Here is a 26,117-nt window from a genome sequence, read left to right on the forward strand (position 1 = left end):
CTAGAACGTTTACAAATAAAAAATATCAAAAAGAAGGGCAATGTACGATAGTGCCAACTGAAGTGATGTACTGTAATCTTGAACCTATTACAGACACTATGCTTCAGAAGAGGATTTCTTTTTTGGTTGTGTCATGAAGACACCAGAAACAAGATTAACGAGAAGAATTATAGAGAACCTCTGTAATTTGAAACATCAAGTAGTGTAGACTGAGGAAACCAGAGAGTATAAGGAGCAACTAGAGATAAGTCTGTATGATCAGGAAAACAAAACATAAAATCTCAAGAAATAGAAAAACAAGAAAATAAGACAAAAACAAAAATATACAAACAACACACAGTGAAAAGGATGTTTACAGATGAGGAAAGCTGGAAAAGATCGGAATGAATGAAAAGATATTGGCCAATTCAGAAGGAATGAAACATGGACTGGCCAAACAAGATGCCCATCAAATGAGTAACTAAAGTTGTCCAATGAGACCAAAAAAGTATATAATAATAATAATAATAATAATAATAATAATAATAATAATAATGTGGAATAACGAAACTTTACAGTTATGAATGCTGAAGCAGCTTATATGAATCCTTGTTAATAGTAAGAACTAGGTAAAGGGAGATTGCATTTAACACATGTATACTCACTGATAAAGTATGGTGTCAAGAGTAAATCAAGTAGGGGTTGAAAGATTCAAGCTACATCATTGCTAGTCTGTTTTATAGTAGGAGCCAGTAAGCTGTTAATCCTTCTCAATTTAGTGTGCATTCATTTCTTAACCTCCAGTTCTATTCCAGAGAGCAACAGCTTACTTTCAATAACTTCAGTATTAAAATGTTCTGGTGACTTACGGGTACCACTGAAGCACTCATCTAGAATACTACATCTTTTGAAAATCAATGGAAATGGAGAGCATAATGTTCTAAAGTTGGTAGCCCCCCCTTGTGTTTTAATTTTTTAACAGAAAATCTGTATTGTGATCCTACATATGTTAAAAGTGCATCCTGGAGCCAGTCTCAAATAATTATTCCTATATATCACAAGCATCACTCAGGAAGCTGCATTACTTGCACACAGTATACAGCCTTACTGAAACCTTCAACCCTCCTTTCCCTTTTCCTTATTCATATTACCAAATTTAATAAAAAGCTATAAAAGCTTCTCAGTAGTGGAACATACATTCTGGTTGAGAACAGATTGAGAACTGCATCAAGAGTGGATCCAGAAGATAAATTCTCACACCATGGAGGAGTGTTCACTTAAAGGTACATTTGTGATAGTTACGGTTTCATATCAGCAGACACACTGCTACAGAAAGATTGTGACTAGATAGTTCACAATATCCAGTGAGTAGATTCTACCTCACAAGTAGAATTGTGGAATGTGTATAATGTATACTTTGTTGCCGTGATCTCTTCCCAGACACAAAACCCTTTCCAGTCAAGAAGTTCATAAGACATCACATATTGTCATTGCAGATTTGTGATCAAGTGCAGTGCCATGAGGTAAAATTATTTTTTCTTATGTAGTCCAGCCTTCTACTATGCCCTTTTTCATCCATTCGGTCCACAAGAGATGAATGGTATTTGTTAGTTACCACTGAATGTTTTATAAGGTAACTGTTTCTGACAGATGTCATTGACTCTGCATATATATTTTAGAACAGGGCTAATGGTTTCCATTCACTACTTTGACTGTTGTTCTAGTATGAAGATCCATATCACATCCACAGTAATAATTTTGAAAATGGCCCTAACATTATTAAGAAATTCATGTTCACATTTGCTTTTGGGTCCACATTCAACAAATTTACCATCCATCCTGCACCAAGTTTTCTTTCAGATATTTTTCATATACAGTGTAACAAACTCTTTCAACTGATATAATGTAGATCATCAACATGGAATGTAAGTATATATTTAAATTCAGATGTTCATTTTTTACTTGTAAAAAATGTTCATCAATTTGCAATGAATTTCAGTTCAAAGAAAAAGAACTGTATAACAGTGCAGCATTTAGTTTTATCCATTTGAGTGAAACACACAAATTACACCTACTTTAAAAAGAAGCATGACCCTCATTTTACATTGATGAAAAAAAAAAAAAAAAAAAAAAAAAAAAAAGAGAGAGAGAGAGAGAGAGAGAGAGAGAATTTAATTGATTTAATTGCCATCTCCTTACGGCACTCAGAATGTTTTGTTTTACATTTGTGCATATTGTAACTGAGTTGTTATTTTACGTCAGAATGGCACGTAATATGTACTCACAAATTATCAACATTTGCTGTGGCTTCATCCAGCATCAACACACGACTATCTCGTAATATTGCACGTGCCAGGCACACCAACTGACGCTGACCCACACTGAAGTTGCTTCCCTGGTCCATCACAAGTGAGTCCAAACCAAGACTGTCATTTAGCATCTCTCGAAGCTCTACCTACATTATTGTATGATTAATGAATAAAATATCCTTTCTGTTAATATTCTTACAAATTTCATTTAACTTGTTATCATGTAAAATAACTAATATATTGTCCAGTCACATTACTGTGACCATCTGTCAAAAGCCTGAATAACCACCTTTTGCAGAACAGACTGCTGCAAGACAAGGAGAGAGAAAGCCAATGAGGTTTTGGAAGATATTGACATGGATGTAGAGCCTTGCGAACTCCAGTGCTGCGGCCAGCTGCATTAGGTTTCTCAGTTAAGGATCCATGCCACAAACAGACCTATTGAGGTGGTCCACCAGATTTTCAATTGAGTTTAAAGCCTGGAACTTTGCTGGCCAAGGAAGTGATAAACTCATTCTGATGCTCTTCAAACCATGCACGTACACTGTGGACTGTGTGACACATTGCATTGTCCTGCTGATAGGTCCCACTTTGCTGAGGAAAAATGAACTGCATATAGATGTGGACATGATTCCCAAGGATAGATGAATACTAAACACATTCCCCAGACCATAATACTCCCTTGTCCATTCCTTACCCTTTGCTTTCAGATGTTTCACACCATACACAACAGTGGCCATCTGTCTGATGGAGCGTAAAGCACAATTCATCTGGAATGACCATCTGTTGCCACACACTGGACATCCAGTTGTGGTACTAGTGTGTAAATTCCAGCTTTTGTCACTGAGGAACAGCAGTCAGCATTGGTGCAGGAACCAGGTGTCTGCTGCAGAGATACATACCAAGCAACATTTCCTAAATGGTCTTGTTTCATTTAGGTGATCAGCTGCTCAACATTTGCACATTTATTTACCTATGTGCATCTCTGCAACTGTCATTCACTCCTGTCATCTATGGCCTGTGGTGCGTAACAGCTGCCATAGTTCTGTTTGGGATAGAGCCACTTTGAAATGCAAGATATACTTTAAATGCTTCCACCCTTGACATCTGTTTTACATGTTGTTTATTTGCCCACATCACATCTCCACACCCCCCCCCCTCCCCCCTCCTCACCCCCGGACATGCTTTATATACCATCCATGGGATTTGCTATTGCTTGTTTACGTCAAAACAGGTGGTGGTCACATTAATGTCACTGGACTGTATATGAAGAAATTTTGTGTTTATTGCTATGTTATAAGCAAAATAAGAGAAAAAAACACAATTTAGTGCACTAATCCAAGTCAGTTAAATATATGATACTGTGACAAATATTAATATGTGAAAGTAATCAAAACATGATGACTGATACAGTACCTCATCAAGAGCTCTCCACAACACATCATCAGAGAATTCATCAAAAGGATCAAGATTAAAACGTAATGTTCCTGCAAACAATACTGGATCCTGTGGTATAATAGACATGTGTGATCTGAGATCTTTCAGCCCAACATGTGCAGTGTCTAATCCATCAATGATTAGTTCACCTTCTACAGTGGCTAGCCTGAACAATGCAGAAATCAGAGACGATTTTCCTGCACCTGTTCGTCCTACTATTCCCACCTAATCGGTAAAAAGGAATAAAAGGGTTAGTAAAATGATGATATAAAAAAGATGTAAGCTTGCCTTTTCTTTGTGAATGTATTTACTTTGTTACCTTCTCGCCTGCTCTAATATGAAGATTAAGATCAATAAGAACTGGATTAGATTGCGGTCCATAACGCAAATACACATGTCGAAATTCTATTTCACCTTTAGCTGGCCACGTATTTGGCGGTTTTTTGTCTGCAAAATAAAAAAAAAGGCAGTTTTATATATATTTAGAATTCATAAGACTCTAATTACAAAATTAACAAGACCACAGTTACAAAAAAATATTATTTTAGTAATTGGTAAACACTGATGGTGAGTCTCCAGAGACTCATTTTTGGAGATGATAAATAGCAAAACTAATGCAAAATGTTAGCATTTATTTGTAGTCACCAAAATTATTGTTATCTGAAACAATCTTTAAACAGCAATTAGATTAGGTTTGACTAAGATTGTTATGAATGTCAGTAGAAAATAAAATTTATTGTAACCAATCACATTTATTAATGTCCCCCCGGGCATTTTGGAGCATTATACCTCCTTCATTAGCTGGATTTATGTAAATTAATCAGGTATGCATATTTTTATATACATCTTTTGGGTAGCCTGTGCCACTGTATTTCAGTGCTTTCCCAGTCATATCTACAGCTCATACACTTTCTCTGTAGAACCGATGATGAATTCTACAGACTCTACAAGTTTTTACGTGTACACATGTTCCATTATGAGACAGCAGCTGTTGATATAATGGTCATGTGCATGCTATTAATTGTGGTATGAATTATTCTGCTGAAATACAATCATTAATGTCTCAGGCTGTGGAGGCTGCACACACATGAATAACATGATCGAGATTTGTAACAGTTAATGTTTCTAGACCACTCAGATATCTTTCCAGTTGTGTTCCAGTTTTAATACACAACCCCACCCACCAAGTGTGTGAGCACATGCCCCCCCCCCCCCCTCCTCACACACACACACACAAAACTCCCCTGAATTGCAGACTTGCAATGAAAGAATTAAACTTTATTTTTATTCAATAATGTATAAAACAATAAGTTTGTGAACACTTCACAAAATTCTACTACTCTGCTAATAACATTTCTGTACAGATTTGAGCACATGCCCCCCCCCCTCCCACACACACACACACACACACACACACACACACACACACACACACACACACACAACTCCCCTGTAGCAACACTGAATACTGGCGTTTGACTGCTACAGCAAAAATGTGTCTGGGAGGGGGGCTGGCAGGGAGGGGTAGAGGATAGTATGGAAGCAATAAATCAGCATGAAAGGAGGAAAACATCCTGTGCAAGGAAGAGGTTGGAAAGATTTGGAAAATGGGGGAGGGGGAGAGAGAGGGCTTCCAGTAGTTGTGATGAAATGGGGATTCATAAGTTCTGCTGCAAACAGTCATAAGCAAGAGAGAGAAAAAGAGTACAATGCTGGAACAGAGGACCATTGAGGTGGACAGTGACTAGTGAGGTTAGAGACTGAGAGTGTGGAGGTGGGAAGTGGATGGTTGAGGATGCTGATTAGTAGAAGTCTAGATTAGGGAATGAGATGGGATGATCTAAATTGTATTTGTGTTGCAGCGGGTAATGGTGTTGTAAATCAGTTGTTCAATGATGGGATGGCAAAGTATGGAGAGTGACAGTTTGGTAGTGATAATTCATATAGCAATAAGAGATGAAAATTACAAATTAATGAGATTAAATAGTCTTCTGCCACATCAGCATGTGTAAACTTGTATGCATGTTAGTTGTAAACAAACCAGAAAATAGTAATGCTAGACAAAGCGGTAGACATGTTTACTTTCATATCTCCTTAAGCTGGCTTCACCGACCCCAGGTTCCCTGCCTCAAATTGTTTAGTGGAGCATTCTCTATGTCGTGTTACATTTTTACACACTCTTCTGTAAACAGCCTGTACAGTGTTGTAAATTTACAGAAGCAGGTCAGGAAACTTACAGTGTAGCATCTAATAGCAGTCATATTCATTACAGAGAGATTACAGTTTCAGATAGGACAATGGTGGGGTAAGAAACACACTGTACTCTCATTGAGGGAATTATCATCACATTTGCTTCATTTTATTTAAAGAGTGAGGGAGGGAGGCAGGAGGGGGTGGGGGGTTGGGGAAGAGGATGACCAGATGCATATTTTAAACCTGTTTCTCCTTAACACCAGTCCAGTGTCTTGACCATTGTGCTATCTTGCTTTACAGGAGCAATGTAAAAGAGCCACAATCCTTCAGCAGTCAAGAAATAAAAGAGTACATAGAACAGAAATGTCAAAATTAAAGCCATAAAGGTTGAACTGTAGCTCAACAAACCCATTAAAGCAGATAGCTTTGATGATATAAAATGAAAGTGTCTCAGATTATTTTCAAAAGATCTTATTAACTCTTTCTATTATTAGTTGCCCTCGCATTACTTGTTATGAAAACTCTCATGTTGAGTTGGCCATTCTTCTCACTCTTTCTGTCGTCTAGTTATTTACTGCCCTTTTGATTACCACTTGTACTCAATTATATCTACTGTTCTTCCCGGGTGCATTTATTCCTTAGCTGTGTATGCATGAATGTGTGTGCGTATGTTGTCTAATTCAGAAGAAGGCCTTTTGATTGAAATCTTACTTGTTTAGCAGTCTTTTTGTTGTGCCTCTCTGTGACTCAATATCTCCATTATATGGTGAGTGGCAATCTATTCTTTTCATAATATTGTTGTTATTCTGTCCTGGATTTTCCATTGTTGGATATTTCATCACTTGTTAATTCTATGCTACACTGGTCTGTTGTTCTCTATGGCAGCTTTTCAATGACCAAGCGTTACTAACTTCTTAAAGCTTTGAGCTTCACTGATTGTCCAAAATGTCATTTTCATTCTCTCCAGTCTAGCTGCTCTAGTAGACCGCATAAACTTCATTTAGACCTCTTTGTGAATAAATAAATTAAATTGTGATATCATACCAAATTCTGAGGGAGAAAGCAAGAGACAGAAACAAAAATTAGTCTGCAGAACAAAGAAAAAAATCCTCGAGGCTATATCTGAGTTATAATTCATTTAATCTTGGATTACATAGTAAGCATTGAAGTTTAGTGACAAGTAAGCACTTTTTACTGGGCACTGTACCTCAAATAAGAACATCAGCCATCTGTGAACACTTCTCTTTCACTTGAAGGAAGGAAGATACAGTAAGGTTTAAAGTCCTATTGATGACAAAAGTCTGTGGAAGAGGAGCACAAGATGGTACTGGTGAAGGAAACTGGCCACATCCTTTTGCTGTAACTGTCCCAGTGTGTATCATGGAAAATCAAAATCTTGGTGGCTGGTTGGGGATTTTGACTGCCTTCCTCCCAAATGTGACCCCATTATCTTAACCACTATACCACCTCTTTCAACTTCTTTCAAGTGCACCAGACATGCACACTTCACAGACTGATATGAAGTTGGAACTTTTGACATGCAGTTTTCACTTTATATACATAAGTAACAGATAAAGAGTGTTGTGTTTAGGTTGTGTGTCATAAATCATTGAGCAAATATAAACAACAGTTTTTTCCCATTATAAAATCCTGAAGAAAAAACACAGTGTAACTCATCTACTTTCAGGATGTGTTCAGCAACATTACCTGGAGGAGATTCTAGCATTGGTTCTTCTTCCAAATGCAGGTATTCAAGTACACGCTCTACTGACATCATTTGATTTGTTGCTTCTGCTGTAAATCGCATTGCAAACTGAATCATGCCTGTGAGGTTCATGGCCTGTGTCAATGCCAGACCCATTCCACCACCAAACAAATCTGAAATCATAAATAAATAATACCATCATCAGAGAACTGCACAACTACAATGAGTCCATGTTTACAGTTCAGTTTTCTAGTCTCAGCATAACAGATTATTTGTTTTCTGTACCAAGTAATGGATTCTCAAACGGAAATTCTAGAGAAGAAAAAATTGAGTGAATTATATTTTAGTTGTGTTGTACTACGTATATGTAACACACAGTTCCAATCACAATATATTTTGCACTTTAGAAATACTGCACTATATTGCAGCAGTAATGCATGTTGTCATTTAGCATTGGAATTCATCTTAACAATGGAAACAAAAAGTTTAACTGATTAATTCTGACAAATTTCCAAAAATACTTTTCAACAGAGAAACCCATAAGGTCTGATCACCATAGTGAATTTAATCCTATGATGTAAGCTGCTGGACTGTAAATCCATTGCTGACGTAAAGTGCATGTTACTTGATTTTTTAAATAAGTTTTCTTAGCAATTTTGAGTAGTTTTTGTAGCATGCAACAACTGCAGGCTCTCTCCTTGTTGTAGCCAGCAGATACCTTTCCCTTTTCTTTTTGGAAGATACTTTAATCCCTCTTGTGATGCATGGTTTTTTACTTGGCTCTTTAATGTCTTTTCTGTCTATCTTATGCAGAAAGCTATTTTCTAATATGATATGAACATATCATGGAATAGACTGAATATTACATCAGCATTTCGTTCACTATAAAATTTATCTCAAGTCATTTCTTGTAAACCATTCTTAAAAACACTTTTTCTGGAGTCATTCATTATTATTCTAGCTGGTTTCCACTGAGGAGTATCAGTACTGCAAGGCACTATCTTGTTTATCTGAACTGTGCATCATGATCAGAGAGAACATTTGTTATATGCATAAAGCTATTTTCTTGCTCTGAGCTTCATAAAAGAAAACATTATCAATTAGGGTCCTACTATCTTTATCCACCAATGCCATAAACTTAATTACCAACAACAAATTGTAGAATCCAAATGATGTTTTCACATCATATTTCCTATCAGAATCCTCTAGAAAACATATTAAGTTGGTGCATAGATCCATAGAGTTTTCCCATAAGTTTTATAAACACAATGGATACACATAACAGAGTCTTTAGTCATCAATAATATGTTCTCCTTCACTATTTATAAAAGTCTGCCAGTGCTGGGGTAACTCTTGATTCTGCAGTTGGTGAAATCACGTGATTTTGAAGCAAAGAACTATTTAAGCCATGTTCAGAGCATATTTTCTTCCAGAAAGGAAGTTTCTTGAAGGCTGTTCGACAGAGAGCAGAAAAGGTGAAAATCTGAGGGTGCAGGATCAAATGAATAAGGTGGCACAGAATGACTTCCCAGCTCAACTCCTGTATACACTTTTTGTCAGTCTAGCAGAGTGTGGGCAGGGATCATCATCGAGTAACATCACTTCACACAGTCTTCCTGGTTGTTGTTCTTGGATTGCATCTGCAAGACATCCCAGTAGTTGACAATAAATATCAGCACTGGTAGTTACAGCTTGGGGAAGCAATTCATACTACACCACACTGTCACTGTTCCACCAGATGTGTAACATTATCTTTCGTGGATGTGCACAGGTTTCTATATGGGAAACTGCTGCTTTGTTTGGGCTCAACTATTTTTTTCTTTTCCTTACATTATGACAAAGACATCATTTCTCATCACTGGTAACAATAAAGGATAGAAATGATCAGTGATGTTCATGAGCCAATTGATGGTGAGCAGGCAGAGGTGCACATATGGCCAGCCACTGATCTTTGTGATTTTTGCCTGTGGCATGTGGTATCCATACACCCAAATTTTGTGGCTTCCCCGTTGTTGTTGTTGTGGTCTTCAGTCCTGAGACTGGTTTGATGCAGCTCTCCATGCTACTCTATCCTGTGCAAGCTTTTTCATCTCCCAGTACCTACTGCAACCTACATCCTTCTGAATCTGCTTAGTGTATTCATCTCTTGGTCTCCCTCTATGATTTTTACCCTCCACGCTGCCCTCCAATACTAAATTGGTGATCCCTTGATGCCTCAGAACATGTCCTACCAACCGATCCCTTCTTCTGATCAAGTTGTGCCACAAACTTCTCTTCTCCCCAATCCTATTCAATACTTCCTCATTAGTTATGCGATCTACCCATCTAATCTTCAGCATTCTTCTGTAGCACCATATTTCGAAAGCTTCTATTCTCTTCTTGTCCAAACTATTTATCGTCCATGTTTCACTTCCATACATGGCTACACTCCATACAAATACTTTGAGAAATGACTTCCTGACACTTAAATCTATACTCGATGTTAACAAATTTCTCTTCTTCAGAAACGCTTTCCTTGCCATTGCCAGTCTACATTTTATATCCTCTCTACTTCGACCATCATCAGTTATTTTGCTCCCCAAATAGCAAAACTCCTTTACTACTTTAAGTGTCTCATTTCCTAATCTAATTCCCTCAGCATCACCCGACTTAATTCGACTACATTCCATTATCCTCATTTTGCTTTTGTTGATGTTCATCTTATATCCTCCTTTCAAGACACTGTCAATTCCATTCAACTGCTCTTCCAAGTCCTTTGCTGTCTCTGACAGAATTACAATGTCATCGGCGAACCTCAAAGTTTTTATTTCTTCTCCATGAATTTTAATACCTACTCCAAATTTTTCTTTTGATTCCTTTACTGCTTGCTCAATATACAGATTGAACAACATCGGGGAGAGGCTACAACCCTGTCTTACTCCCTTCCCAACCACTGCTTCCCTTTCATGCCCCTCGACTCTTATAACTGCCATCTGGTTTCTGTACAAATTGTAAATAGCCTTTCGCTCCCTGTATTTTACCCCTGCCACCTTTAGAATTTGAAAGAGAGTATTCCAGTCAACATTGTCAAAAGCTTTCTGTAAGTCTACAAATGCTAGAAACGTAGGTTTGCCTTTCCTTAATCTTTCTTCTAAAATAAGTCGTAAGGTCAGAATTGCCTCACGTGTTCCAGTGTTTCTACGGAATCCAAAGTGATCTTCCCCGAGATTGGCTTCTACTAGTTTTTCCATTCGTCTGTAAAGAATTTGTGTTAGTATTTTGCAGCTGTGACTTATTAAACTGATAGTTCGGTTATTTTCACATCTGTCAACGCCTGCTTTCTTTGGGATTGGAATTATTATATTCTTCTTGAAGTGTGAGGGTATTTCGCCTGTTTCATACATCTTGCTCACCAGATGGTAGAGTTTTGTCAGGACTGGCTCTCCCAAGGCCGTCAGTAGTTCCAATGGAATGTTGTCTACTCCGGGGGCCTTGTTTTGACTCAGGTCTTTCAGTGCTCTGTCAAACTCTTCACGCAGTATCATATCTCCCATTTCATCTTCATCTACATCCTCTTCCATTTCCATAAAATTGTCCTCAAGTACATCGCCCTTGTATAGACCCTTTATATACTCCTTCCACCTTTCTGCTTTCCCTTCTTTGCTTAGAACTGGGTTTCCATCTGAGCTCTTGATATTCATACAAGTCGTTCTCTTATCTCCAAAGGTCTCTTTAATTTTCCTGTAGGCAGTATCTATCTTACCCCTAGTGAGATAGGCCTCTACATCCTTACATTTGTCCTCTAGCCATCCCTGCTTAGCCATTTTGCACTACCTGTCGATCTCATTTTTGAGGCGTTTGTATTCCTTTTTGCCTGCTTCATTTACTGCCTTTTTTATATTTTCTCCTTTCATCAATTAAATTCAATATTTCTTCTGTTACCCAAGGATTTCTACTAGCCCTCGTCTTTTTACCTACTTGATCCTCTGCTGCCTTCGCTACTTCATCCCTCAAAGCTACCCATTCTTCTTCTACTGTAGTTCTTTCCCCCATTCCTGTCAATTGTTCCCTTATGCTCTCCCTGAAACTCTGTACAACCTCTGGTTCTTTCAGTTTATCCAGGTCCCATCTCCTTAAATTCCCACCTTTTTGCAGTTTCTTCAGTTTTAATCTACAGGTCATAACCAATAGATTGTGGTCAGAGTCCACATCTGCCCCTGGAAATGTCTTACAATTTAAAACCTGGTTCCTAAATCTCTGTCTTACCATTATATAATCTATCTGATACCTTTTAGTATCTCCAGGGTTCTTCCATGTATACAACCTTCTTTCATGATTCTTAAACCAAGTGTTAGCTATGATTAAGTTGTGCTCTGTGCAAAATTCTACCAGGCGGCTTCCTCTTTCATTTCTTAGCCCCAATCCATATTCACCTACTACGTTTCCTTCTCTCCCTTTTCCTACACTCGAATTCCAGTCACCCATGACTATTAAATTTTCGTCTCCCTTCACAATCTGAATAATTTCTTTTATTTCATCACACATTTCTTCAATTTCTTCGTCATCTGCAGAGCTAGTTGGCATATAAATTTGTAATACTGTAGTAGATGTGGGCTTCGTATCTATCTTGGCCACAATAATGCATTCACTATGCTGTTTGTAGTAGCTTACCCGCATTCCTATTTTCCTATTCATTATTAAACCTACTCCTGCATTAGCCCTAATTGATTTTGTGTTTATAACCCTGTAGTCACCTGACCAGAAGTCTTGTTCCTCCTGCCACCGAACTTCACTAATTCCCACTATATCTAACTTCAACCTATCCATTTCCCTTTTTAAATTTTCTAACCTACCTGCCCGATTAAGGGATCTGACATTCCACGCTCCGATCCGTAGAACGCCAGTTTTCTTTCTCCTGGCTTCCCCATGGCACGCAAATGTCACACGTTGGTGGAATGATCACAGTTCATAACATCTGCTGGTTCTTGAGTACACTGATGTGGATCATAATGGATTAATTCATTTAAACATTCTTCACCAAATCCTGAAGGTACTCCAGAACGTGGAGAGTCACTAATGTCAAAGTGATCCAGCTTACAACAAGAAAACCATTTTCTTGCTATGCTCTGTCCAATGGCATTATTCCCCTACATGGTGCAAATGTTTTTTGCTGTCTCTGCTGTTGTCACCCCTTTATTGACCTCAAACAGAAGAATATGTCAAAAATATACCAATTTATCCACCTGGCACTGCATTTTATAGCATCCATAGCTTCACCCACTATCTCTAAATGACAAAATGACAGTATGTGATCTCAGATAGCAACAGTTAACTACAAATAATAAATTTCAATCAATAAATAAACCCATAGCTACTGGAATACCAACATGACAGTATGTGATCTCAGATAGCAACAGTTAACTACAAATAAGAAATTTCAATCAACGAATAAACCCATAGCTACTGGAATACCAACATGCAAAACAAAACTGCTGTGAAAGAATGCAACAACCTAATACATTGACATCACCACTGACTATTAACTGCTTCCTGCTATTTGACAGAGAGCATAATAAGAACTTCATATTGATCATGAACAGTTCAGAAGCTAGCTACAATTAAAAGTGAATAATTTTTCAGTATTAATTCACAAGCACTCACTTCCATGTGCTGATCAGTACAAAATCTACTTCTTTCAAATATGTAGCATTTCCTCCTCTTCCCATATAACTTCTAGATAAGTATGATTCTATATTGTATTCTTGTATATTTAACTTCTCTAACCCAGTGGTTATGTGGTACTCTGAAAGACACAGGATGTCAGTTTTTTCAGAGCACTCTAAATTTTGCAAACAGATGAAAAGCTCTTCTGTCTTGTCACTCAGTCCTCTAATGTTCTAATGCACTTTTCTGTGCTTTTTGTGGGGTTCTTCTGTTATTTTGACCTATTTCATAACAGGACAACTGAATTCAGATTCTAATCTAAAAAAGGTACCCTGCTGATGCCAGTACCCACAGGGATCTTGCTTTGTGTGATGGTGGCCATTTGTTCATTTTCTGCAAGACACTCAGCCAATTTATTGTTCTTTTCCTTATACAGGTGCAGGCCACATCTAGTATAACCCTATCCCTATCTCCAAATTGTGGCAAAAGGCCCAGAATCCATACAAGTGACATTCAGTAACTCCTGGTAACTATGATATATCTTGCAATAATGTGACAACATGGGAATTCCGTGATGTACATTGAAGAGGTAAGGCAGTGTGTATCTGCATGCCAACATAAAATAGGGTTCCAGTACAGGAGGTCACGGCAATGGTTGACATAAAACACACGCACTGGAACTCTCTGTAAGGTTATTGTGCAGGAGTATAAATGGAACAAAAATGAATCAAAATCAACTACTTTCCGTCAAAATAGTCGCACCCATTGCATCCACAAAGTGTTGCCAATGATGGGGCAGGCATCACTTGCCACTGGAATTGCCATAAATATATGCCACACTGCAAAATATTGTGGCTGTCATATGCCAGAATGAGCATGACGTTCATGGCTGATGACCTATCAACTATAGCTGTTAGCAGTTCTGCATGACACTGAGCAGCATTTCTGCCAGGCAGAAAGGTAAGCTAACTGTCCCACTCAGCTTAGATTCATCTTATAGAATGACAAATCTCACATTGAATGTTTCAGGTGCTGGTACCAAGTCATCCTCCCATGCGGTCCCCATCTTTTGTCTGGTACTGTTTGCCACGGGCTTTTGAATATATTTTATGAAATAATGGTGATGCCACATGTTTGTATGATATACCAAATAGCCATGACTTACGCAATGACCCTCATATGAGATTTTACTTCCGTCAGCAACAGCCTGCTCAACTCAAGTGTTCACATGACTCACACCAGTATTAATCTAGGACTAGTCATGGTGCTGTAGGACCTCTACAAAGCTCACACTTATGTGTGTAGTTGTTACTCCTATTTCATCCAGGTCACCCCTAATGCTGTTATTTCTGTCTTTAGCAAGGCTGTTCCCTGCTCCACCTACTATGGAAAACCTGATCCTCTTTGTCAAAACCTTAACACAAATGTCCTCTGCCATTTTCCCTTATGAAGTGTGTTGTAACACCCAATTACAGATTAAGAACAACAACAACATTCATTAACATGATATCAGAAAGAGCAATGACTTACACTACTCATCACTCGGCCTTAGTGTGGTACAGAAAGGAGTAATCAAACAATGGTAACAATCTCCATAAAGATGATATAATGAGCTGCAGACAAGCACAACAAAGAAACTTTTACACATTTAGCTTTTGGCCAAAGCCTTCCTCAGGAAATGAAATACATGCAATTCATTGACACAACCAAGCACACCTCACACATACATGACAGCCATCTCCAGCAGTGTAGGCCAAAATGCAATTGTCATATTGAACGAAAGCAGCAACCTGAAGGAACAGGGAAAGGGAAAGGATAGCAGGGTACGACGGGTGGGGGAAAGAAGAGTGCTGTCTGGCAGAGCATGCAGAGGCAGGTGGAGGCGTGACAAAGCTGTCATCACTGCCAATAGGCACAGCATTGGGAGGCTGTGGGATGTGGGCAGTGGGGACTAGGGAGGTGAATGGGAAGTGGAAAAGCAGAGGAGCAGGGAAGGGAAAAGATGGGTGTGTGCATTGACAGAAAGTGGAACACAATGAGGGTGAGGGAATATGAATAGGGAGGAGGTGACATGACAGAGAGGGTGCAAACTGTTGGGTGGAGGGTGTGGTGACAGTAGGTTGAGTAATGGCTTGCTTCACAACCCAGGCCATCTGGAATCTCCCCTCCACTACAAGCTTTACTGAAATGCACAGATGGGAGTTATCCTTACAACACATTTCTGCTTCTGAAATTATCCCTGCCTCAACCTGCTGTAATCTCCTGCCCCCACACCCTCCACCCACCAGTTTCCACCCTCTCTGCCCTCCTCCTTATTCACCTCTCCTCACCTTCATTGTGTGTCATCACCTGCCAGTGCACCCACCTGTCTTTCCCCCATTCCCTGCTCCTCTTCTTTTCCACTCCCCACACCCCTGCTCGCTCCTCCTGGCCCACAGCCTCCCAACGCTCTGCCTAGTGGCAGTCTTTGTCATGCCTCCATCTAGTCCCTGCAGCTCTGCCAGACAGCGCTCTTCTCTCCCCCCACCCATACCCTGTTATCCTTTCTCTAACTCCTCCATATTGCTACCTTTGTTCAATGTGGCAACAGCATTCTGGTCCAAGCTGCTGCATGTGGCAGTCATGTACGTGTGAGGTGTGCTAGCTTGTATGAATGGATGAGTGTGTGTTTCCTTTTCTGAAGAAGAGTTTGGTCAAAAACTAAGTGTGTAATAGTCTTTCCAGTGTGCCTGTCTGCATCTCAACATGTCATCTTTACAGTGAAATACAGAAAGGAGTTAAGATATTTGGCACTAAAAATCTTTGGTCAACTATGCAATGATGTAAAAATATAACAAATAATAAAATCAACTTCACACACAAACAATGCAATCATATCTCCTTGATACTGCCTTGTACACCATATAGGAATTTCTGACTGCGTAACAAAATAGTGTGTATGTGTGTGTGTGTGTGTGTGTGTGTGTGTGTGTGTGAGAGAGAGAGAGAGAGAGAGAGAGAGAGAGAGAGAGACTGAACACAGTATAAATCAATATATTGCTAAAAAATCACTTAAGACAATCATGTAAATGATCATTCTGGTGCCTAAGCATTCTCTGAGAAATTGCATTACAATTGTAAAGCTAACTTGTTCTGTATCATAACAAGAGGTCATAATTATGACTCACAGTAATGCTAACTAATTGAGAGTTAAAGAAATTAACATTCAAAAACTATATAACATAGGGAGTAAATAAATGAATAGTATTACCATTGTATATTTTCATGGTAACTCACGTATATACAAATTCACAACTCACCTTCAAGGAACAGAAAGCTGAAAGCAATAAATGCTATATAAACAAGGCTCATAACATCTAGTAAAAATCCAAACGTTTGTGCAGTGGTGAGGAACATGTAAAAAGAAGAAGTGTGTAGATCCTGTAACAACACAAAACAGATGAAATTTGTATGTGTCTTTAACTACATAAAAATAAAATGTTTATTTTTTTAACAGTACTTAACAATACAAGAATTATAATGAAAGATTTTAGATGATTTATTTAAAGAGTACAAAAATTATAGTCTTTTCTGTGATCAATAACATACTCATGAAAACTGGTCATTGCATATTGAATTCCACTTCAGTTTTCATACTGTGAAGACTTTTTCAATACAAAGTGTAGGCACCTCTTCTGTTTTCCCTTTTGAATTTCACGACTATATGATCATCTTCTTTCTTTTTTCTTTTTCTTTTCTTGTTTGCTGTTGTTCCTTAGTTGCTTCTATTTTCTAGATGATGGGGTTCATCTAACGCACTGAAATGAATGGCTGTTTCTATCGTGCCATACGTGTTTCATTTCTCTTTATTTTTGGGAAGCATCTTCAATGACCTGTTGTACATGTTCATTATGGTACATACATATTATATAAAATCACATATTTGTTACTAAATTACAGGTTTTTCTTTTTCTTTTGTTATTAGGTGGGGAAAAAACTTTCTGTACCACAAGTTTCATGAGACTAAATTATCCTACATACTATGGACATGAACCATTGGACTACATGAACCATCTGACCTAGAACAGGATATTAAAATTGTTAGGATGAATAATCACAACAGAATACTCCTAACATTATGGAAAAACTTTCACATACAAACAGCCACTGCAGTGAACAAGAAAATATTAACTGACCAAATCAATAAAAGTGACAACTCATTGATCGCGTTAGCTACCATACTAAAACAATAGAAAACAGCAGTGTAGAACATATCCAGACTATATAATAACACAATATTTCAAAACACCAATAAATAAACAAATGAAAATAAATAAAACAATCCACACACACATAACAAACAAAATAGTATTAAACTACATACAGATACCATAACACAAATAGAGGACAAACAGTAAGACACAGGACAACAGTTCGTAAATACTATATACAGTACACATGCCAAAACAAACATGGTGGAAGAGGGGTATTAAGTAGCAGTGTGTTCATAAATTGCTAAAATCAGGCATCCTGGGTACACAGACCATCTAAGTCAACTCCAAGATGGCACATATGCACTAATACAATGTCTTCAGTAAATCTTCAAAACTTAGAAAAAGCTGGGAATTTTCAGAATCAAGAAAAAACCTTTAACTTTATTCAAAAACTGCAATTTTTAAGATTTTTTCAGTGTGTACAATCTATATTGATATATTACCAGTTTAAACCTTGTGCAATATTTCAGATAGCATTCGAATATTCAAAGGGAAATCTACATGTTATACACATACTACTCATCGGTGATCCAATGGTTACATAAAGACTCATAGCTGTTATACACTTGTTGAGCTTTTGCATGAGTCAGGGGTCTGAGGAAACTGATTGGTGTTGCTGTGTGAGAGGTGAAGAGAGAGGGGATATTCACTGCTTCAAAGTCAGGCACAAAGCACTGATAAGGTACTATGACAGAAATAACATATGGAAGTAATAAGTTTTGTAAAAGTGCTTGAATGAGACGTTCATGTCCATTTTATCAAAATATCAGAAATTAAGTTAAGCCTCTAGTAACATTCGTTACAACAACTCTTAGACTGTTGTTGTTGGCAGCAGTCGAAAACAAGATGTCGTAGCCATAAAGACTATAGACTTGTATTGATATCTGTCAAACAGGTCTATGGGGCTGATGACTACTCAACAGCAACAGACTGACATAATATTACAAACAAAGAAGCTAGCCTTCAGTTTTACCATGGGGTACTCCATCATGTAGTGTCAATAAATCTGTAGCCTGTGAATGCTTGGTTGGTCATTTTGCTGAGCAAATCACAACTTCAGCTGTTGATGGAGTCATATGTTTTTTGACACAAATTCTTCCAATGCAATTGCCTCTCAAGAATTTCTAAAAATGGAGCTCTGCATACTTCAGGTGATAAACATGAGTCTTGGGAGTGGTGGAATGAAAACTTAGGTGGCCGCAAGGTGAGGAAAGGTGTGGGAAAACAGTACCAGCAACTTTGTGCTTCATACCAATCATTTTCTGTGGTAGAAAAGATGCATAGGAACAACAAGCTTTTGGGACTGAGCATATATGGAGATGATCACATTAAATGTGATGCTTATTTGTAGTAATGAAACTAAATCAATGTTGTTGTAACACAATTACTCAAACAGAAGGAGATGAATGATGTTTTAAACATTTATAATCATGTCTCATTTTGCAGTGTTAATAAAATTATCAGTATTAAGTTATTATTCATCCCACTGATGTACTCTCCTGTTCTCATTTTCTTCTGTTCAAAGCAACATGCAATGATTATGATAATTTTTCTCATTTCATCCTTTGTTGATGGAGTTGTAGATGTGGATAGGCCAGAACAGGGGGTCTACATATTTTCAGGGAATCAGATTCATGACTTTTCATGATTTTTGATTACCTGTTTAGTATATTCACTATCTCTTGAAAATATGTGTAGTACAATGACAAAAACTCTTTTTCTTATGAACCCGAAAGCTGGTTGAATTGAAAGCTTAATGTAATAATTCTTAGATCCTTTAAACTGTATGACAGCATGAATAATGTAAATATTTATGAATTGTAGTATACCATTCATCAAATGCTACAAAAACATTAAATTCTCACACAGGATGGAGCACTACTCTTCTCAACTAAAATTCAAATTGTTTTAAAATGGTAGTGTAGTGAAAACTTATAGTTTTTCTTAAGACAATATAACAATTTTGAAGATGTGAAATGTTAAACTTCACTGTAAAAGATTCATTGTTTAAGTTTCTCAGCTAAATTTGAAATTTTACCATCTAAAATTTCAGCTTCTTCTTCTGCTTTTCTGTAATCATTCTTTTTTTATTTTTGAGCTCTTATTTTTTGACCTGTTCTTCTTTTAAGATTAGCCATTTCATTTTCATCATATTTAAGGCTTGTGCTCTTTCTGATGAAGCATTCTTCACAGCTTGTATAATTGATTCTGTAATGTCCACATTCAGTTGTTTCTCTTTATTAAATAACCACCTAATGATTGTATTGCATTGTAAACACTTCTTTCTGCAACAGTTGTATTTTATTCTAAGTTTTAAAGTAAAACTTCTTTGTTAACCCTAAATTCTCTTTCAACTGAATCATTTCCATTATATATGCATAACAGCTTCTCCATGAACTTGATGAACTCAAGTTTACCATTCTTAGGATGGAATTGTTTCAGTTGTTTTTCAGAACATTCACCAAATTTAAAGTATTCTCTCTTCACAACTTCAGCTGTTGATGGAGTCATACGTTTTTTTGACACAAATTCTTGTAGTGCAATTCTCTTTCAAGAATTTATGAAACTGGAGCTCTAACTAACTTCAGGTGATAAAAATGAGACACCTATGACTATCTTTAATTTCAAAGGACTCTTCTCAGCAATTCTTATATACAGACTTTTCAAAATAGCTGTACACTTATTTCTGAAAACATGAATATCCTTTTCCGTGTAGCCCTTGCTAGCAGTAGTGGCACCACATCCAGCATCTACGTAATGACTTGTTTTGTGATTTCCATAACAGTTTTCTTTATGAACAGAGAAGCAATACTATACATTAAACTGAACAAATCTTTGTACAAAAAGGGGAAGAAAGAGTAATTTGACTGACACTTCTTTAACTACTGCTCAATTTCAATTAATAACTCAAGATATGAGTGGAATGAAAATTCTGCAGTAGGCTTCTTCAGTGGTGTCCCACGCCTTGTCCTTAAGAATATGTGTTATAGACCATGTGCACATATCCATTTGCATGCCTTACTAATATGTGAAGCTTTTCTCATCCATGAAAATAATAGAAAATGGAGAAAGATCTTTTTTTTCCGGGTTGTGCCAATTCAGCCATCTCAATAGTAATGCCAATTATGATGATATGAAAGTAAGGACAAGGCTACTACCAGTTCCACAGTGGAGGAAAAAAAAATCTTTGACCCAGCCAGGTATCAAACCCAGGCCCCTTCACTTGACATTCTGCCGCACTGACTGCACAGTTGCCGAGGAAGATGAAAGCTCAGCTCTTCAGAACAGTATATTAACTGAGGAAAAACTTCCAGCATTGTGTTTCCATTCTTGATTTGAAAAGAAAATCTCAGATTTAAGAAGTTCAATAAACGTTTACATACTTTTAAGTGTGTTGTTACTTCTTATCCTTTGACTTAGTATCGCAATTGAAATGTGTGCTATTGATTGTATAAGGTGCAGTCTTCAGCCCTCAGCACTCCCCACCACTCTCACCAATCAAACCGTAAGCTGTCTCACTAGCTCACCACCACTCTTATAGACTGGATCACATGGTGGCTCACTAGCTCACTGCTCTCCATCACTCTTATGGACTGGATTGCAGGGCTTCTCACTGCTCCCCACCACTCTATGGATGAAAATGCACAGAGCAGATCATACTGCGACTTGATGCATCACTCTGCTCTCTGTGCTCCTGGCATAGTGATATAGCTTTCAGCTTGCTTTCTTGATTGAGTACTTCTCTGACTGAGATCAGCTCTTTGTAAAAATAAAGTTATGTATATTACATAATTATATCGGATCTCCAATGCTTGTATTTTTTGCCCATTTCTCTTTGTCACAGACCACTCATTTTGTAGAAATCAGCTCAAGTTTACTTCTTGCTTTAGTTAGTTGATTGTTCCATTAACGTGACAAAATCTTTTTATCTATATTCTGTATGTCCACTTCTCTCATGAATGAGGTAATATTTCCTAAGAAGCTGAATGAGTTTACTATTTTTATTTTCTGATCATTTATTATTTTGCTGAGAATTGGCTGCAGGCCCCTGAAAGCCATAAATTCTGTTTTCTTTGAAGATACTAAGAAATTGTTTATCTTAGCTGTTGTGGATAAAATATGAACAGCTGTTTGCAGTGTGTTCTCGCTATCAGTAGTCACAATTTGATCATCAGCAAACAGAATAATTCCTTTGGCCGAAGTATAAAAACTCAATTTACTCATTGCTTGCCTCAGTGCATCATCAACATAAATATCAAAAAGAATCAGAGACAAACTACATCCTTCTCTTACTCTCAAATTTGGCCTGATCTATGAATTTCCACTTTCTGCAACTGCAATTTCTGTTCCTTGGTATGTGCTTTTGCTACCTTTATTATGTAGAAAAGTATTCCTCATTTGTTCATTACTGAAAACCTTCATATTGTCTGTGTTCCCAGTGATGTGTATTATAGGGAATGTATTGTTTGTACATGATCTACCTTTCCTGAAACCCATTAGCTCTTATAGCAGAATATTTTCAATAATTACTGCTAGTCTCAGTTTACTATTATAGAACATAACTAACACTCATGTTTAGCAGAGAGATGCCCTTATAGTTTTTACAATTACTCCTGTCTGCTCTCTTGTAAATAGGTAATATATCAGCCAATTTCCAATCCTCAGAAATTTTCTTGTCTATTCAACATCTGTTAATATGGTCAAAAACCTGGATGTCAGTGTGGAAAATGTGTAGTTGATCAGTTTTGTATTAATTCCATAGCTGTCCAGTTTTTCTCTATTTCTCTATTTATACATATATCTTCTAATGTCTTCATTTCTATTCCATTAACAGTTGTCTCTTCCTCATCTTCATGCAAATCACTTTTGTTCAGATTTTTATTCACTTTGTTTTACTTGTATGATATGTAGAAATGAAATGAAATAGAATTAAAAATGATTTGAAAGGAAATTTGAATTTGCCCATTGTCATTTAGGATAATAGTATTGACTATGAACGAATAGCAATCATGCTAGCTATACTACTGCTAAAAATAATAATGACAGTAACAACAGTAGATAATACTAAAAGGTATCTAGAAAATAAGCGATGTTTGGTAGGGTACTTAATTGTAAATGGATAAGGGGTGTGTATAGAATACAGGCAGACATTTTTGTTAGTTTGATAAATATGTTACTATCTACGTTTTGAAGCTGGGTATGCTATTTGCTTCTCTGTTATACTATGGGAGACTGTTCCAGAATGGGTTCCCGATATTGAGAAAGACTCATAAAATACTTTTCTCTCATGGGAATGAGTGTTTCTGCTGTGTTGTCCAGGCAAGAGCTTTGTGGTCTAACGAGCAGTAGTTATTATGAGCAGCAGTGGGTCAACAGTAAGCTTGATCATTTGGCTTGACGCCATCATGTACAGTAGATGCTGATTTGGAGGATTTTTTAATGACACTGTCAACTCAAGAGAGAATTTTTCGCAACTATTGTCATTTACCTCCATGAAATAATCACTAAGTCTATGTTTTATTTACCGTTCAGTGACCATTATCACCTAAGTCAAGTACTTGTTAGTTACTCAGTTGGGACAATGGGATCAGCTGCAGCTTCTAAATGTATTGTCATGCCTTAGTTATCATTTCTCTTGGACTGATTGACTCTGCTTGCTTTTTGCTTGTAATCAATTTTATTTTCAAGGATAGGAGGTAATTAGTAAGTCTGAAGTGCAGTGTCTCTGAGTTTCACGAACTGTTTTAGTTCTTCCAGTAATCAAGATGCAAGTTTTCCCGTCAGGTTTCTGACCTTTGAGGGAGCATACTTTTTGGGTAATCGAGTTAGTTTGGTAGTAAATCCATGGGATTTGTCTTTCATGACCAGGAGTGAAGTGGAAGCCATCTCTTAAATTATCTCTTGTGCCTCCATTGCAAGTTCAGGTGCACTGATACACTTTAAGTATCTGTATGTAGTTAGTTACAGTTTATTCCTTGGATATTTTAGAGATATGTCACGAATATGATGTGGTGAGCCAATATTCGAGGTAAGAATTACTTTGCTTGTAGATTTTATGGCAAATCTGTGTATGAGAGTGTGACTGTAGGCTGCATTATGGGTAGGTGCAAGCTGAAATACTGTTACATTTGAAGAAGAAAGTAGAGACTTGAATTTCACAGTGAAGGGGGCAGAATATTTATGTTACATTTACTAACATTATTTGTATTCTCCTGTGCTGAAACAAATTTTGAAAGGTCAATATTGAAACAAGCTGACTACTTTTGAAGGTCTGTGGAGGACGCAGATAAGGCAAATTTTGTAAAGGGATTTGATATTTAAGAATGTACATTCAACTTGTTTGTTTTCATTACTGCTGAATGTGAGTAGGACTGTCAGTAATAAGTGAAAACATTTGTTACCGCTAATCCATCTCCTCGTCTGTTATCTCTGCGGTGTCTTAGAACAGCGGAGCCTATATTTAAGGAAATGGAGAACATATTTGGCTTGAGCCAGGTGTACACATTCGTTAGAAGTTATACATGGATGTCAAAATTTTGAAATTTATGGTGGAGTTCATCTAAATGAGTTGAAAGTGATTGAGTGATAGAGTTTTGTGTGTTTAGTTGTGGAAGGCACCAAATACGACATGTGGCTGTGGCTGCAGCTGGTCTTCCCACCCAATAAAAAAGCACAGGGAATGTGCTGGGAGGACGTGGGGGATGTAAGCAGAACAGACTGGGGAAGGACGAATGGAAGGGAGGTAGTGCGACCAAGGTTAGCTAGTTTTGCAGCAGTCGTGTGACAAGGGAAGTGGAGGTGGGAAAACAAGTGTTGCTAAGAACAAAAATAATCTGTACATAACAGCAGCATAAATAAATTAAAAAGAGTGGTGACAGTGAGTACTATTAATGTAAGTAGTGTTAATGACAAGTAGCATCAGTGATATGATAAAGGGTTGATAAATGAGTAGTGGAAGTAAGACAAAATTAACACAGTAATTGCTGATCTAAATAAAAGATAGTAATAAGAGAAAGTAAACCAATAAGTACATGAGTAAATTATGGCCAACTATATTCTACAGTAACAATGCAGACACACTGGTAGAAATGGTGGATGCATGAGTAGACAAGTTCTTATCTGCTAAGGCATAGGCTTTAGAGTTTATTTGCACTCCTTTTCTCCAGCCTTTACCCACATCATTCTCCTGCCATCTCTTGTTCACATGTTATGTTGCCCAAATTTGGATATCACATTACTTAAAATGTTTAAACATTCAGCAGTGAAATCATCATTTATTGTCAGACTTGTCTATGTGAGTTACTTCATCACTATGACTTTCAGACCTCTTTGTATATGATACAAACTTCATGACTGTGGGTCTTAAGTTTTTCAGGTCACAGTGTCCTACATCTCACTCTATAACTTCTGATTATAGAATGTGCTGCATGCATATTTGTTCTCACTTTAAGCTTTTACTATTTAAAAGCCTATGTAAATAGCAAATATTTTAATTTTTCCAGCATACTTTTCAGTGCTGCACAACAATATGTCAAGCATATTGCATTCACCTAGAAGAATTACAAGCAATGTATGGTACCATTTTACCAAAACGGAAAAGAAACGACAATGCTGCTGCTCTCAGCAGATAATTTCCACATGCCTTCTGGCTCATTATCAAACCAGAAAAGACTTCTAAGATCAAAGCATCCTACAGTACCTCCGGAATAATGTGGGGGGTCAGGATGCCAAGATCAAAACTGCCATCAATTGATACAGAAATTTGAGAAATCATTTCTCATGAATCATTATCACTGGTGTCTGCTTCTACCTTGAGTGAAGGTATCCTCCCAGAAAGACAAACTGAGTCTCAAGTTGTACCCAGCTCATCAGTGTCATCAGATTCTGAACCAAGTCCTGAATTATTTTCTTTTATGATGCTCTCACCCCCAACTGGTTTTCATTTACAACAGCCAATAAGTAATTTTGTTAATATTATAAAGATTCTCACATTACATTGCATTAGATATACATTTGGAGAGAGTGCCAATCTTGCCCTACTGTTGAATATATCAAATTTATATAATGTTTTGCCCAAATTATAATTTACCAAGTAGAAAAACATTGTTAATCTCTCTAATGCCCAGTTTGTGTCATGAGTTATTTGATAAAGCAATTACAAATGATTTGCCCATGAGGGCAGTCTACCTTACATCTGATCCATGGTTGAGTGTAAGTAGCATTAGTTTCTATACACCTACTGCACATTTCACAGATGAGAAGAGTGAACTAAAGTCATATATTTCAGAGTGCTCACAATTGAAAGACAGGCACATGGCAGAAAACGTCTCAAACTAAGTAAAGTCCCTTATCGCCAAATACAATATCAATTTTAAAATCACTGCCATAATAATAGACAATACGTCAAATATGAAATTAGCTGCTATGCTTTGTACATTCTTTAAATCTCACTGTGCAACACACAATTCCAAAGTCCACACAGAAAACCATTGATGAACCACTGATCAAGTCAAAAGAGCAGTTTTGTTTTTCATGAAGAGTCTCTTTGCTTTAAACGAATTTACTGAAATGCAATAAAGTTAAAAATATAAAATAAAA

The 26,117-nt window shown here is 37.2% G+C and overlaps 1 protein-coding gene across 1 annotated transcript in view; it reads right to left on the reverse strand.

Annotated features, from left to right (window-relative positions):
- Nucleotides 1-26,117, reverse strand: part of LOC126236239 (ATP-binding cassette sub-family C member 4-like) — a 293,140-nt gene that overhangs the window by 28,004 nt on the left and 239,019 nt on the right. The window contains exons 18-22 of the mRNA XM_049945381.1: nucleotides 16,566-16,686; nucleotides 7,626-7,796; nucleotides 4,045-4,172; nucleotides 3,705-3,950; nucleotides 2,265-2,434 (exon numbers count right to left, since the gene is read on the reverse strand). Coding sequence (XP_049801338.1) covers nucleotides 2,265-2,434; nucleotides 3,705-3,950; nucleotides 4,045-4,172; nucleotides 7,626-7,796; nucleotides 16,566-16,686 — 836 coding nt within the window. The remainder of the gene's footprint in view (nucleotides 1-2,264; nucleotides 2,435-3,704; nucleotides 3,951-4,044; nucleotides 4,173-7,625; nucleotides 7,797-16,565; nucleotides 16,687-26,117) is intronic.

The sequence above is a fragment of the Schistocerca nitens genome, chromosome 2 (assembly GCF_023898315.1).
Source record: "Schistocerca nitens isolate TAMUIC-IGC-003100 chromosome 2, iqSchNite1.1, whole genome shotgun sequence".
Lineage (NCBI taxonomy): Eukaryota > Metazoa > Arthropoda > Insecta > Orthoptera > Acrididae > Schistocerca > Schistocerca nitens.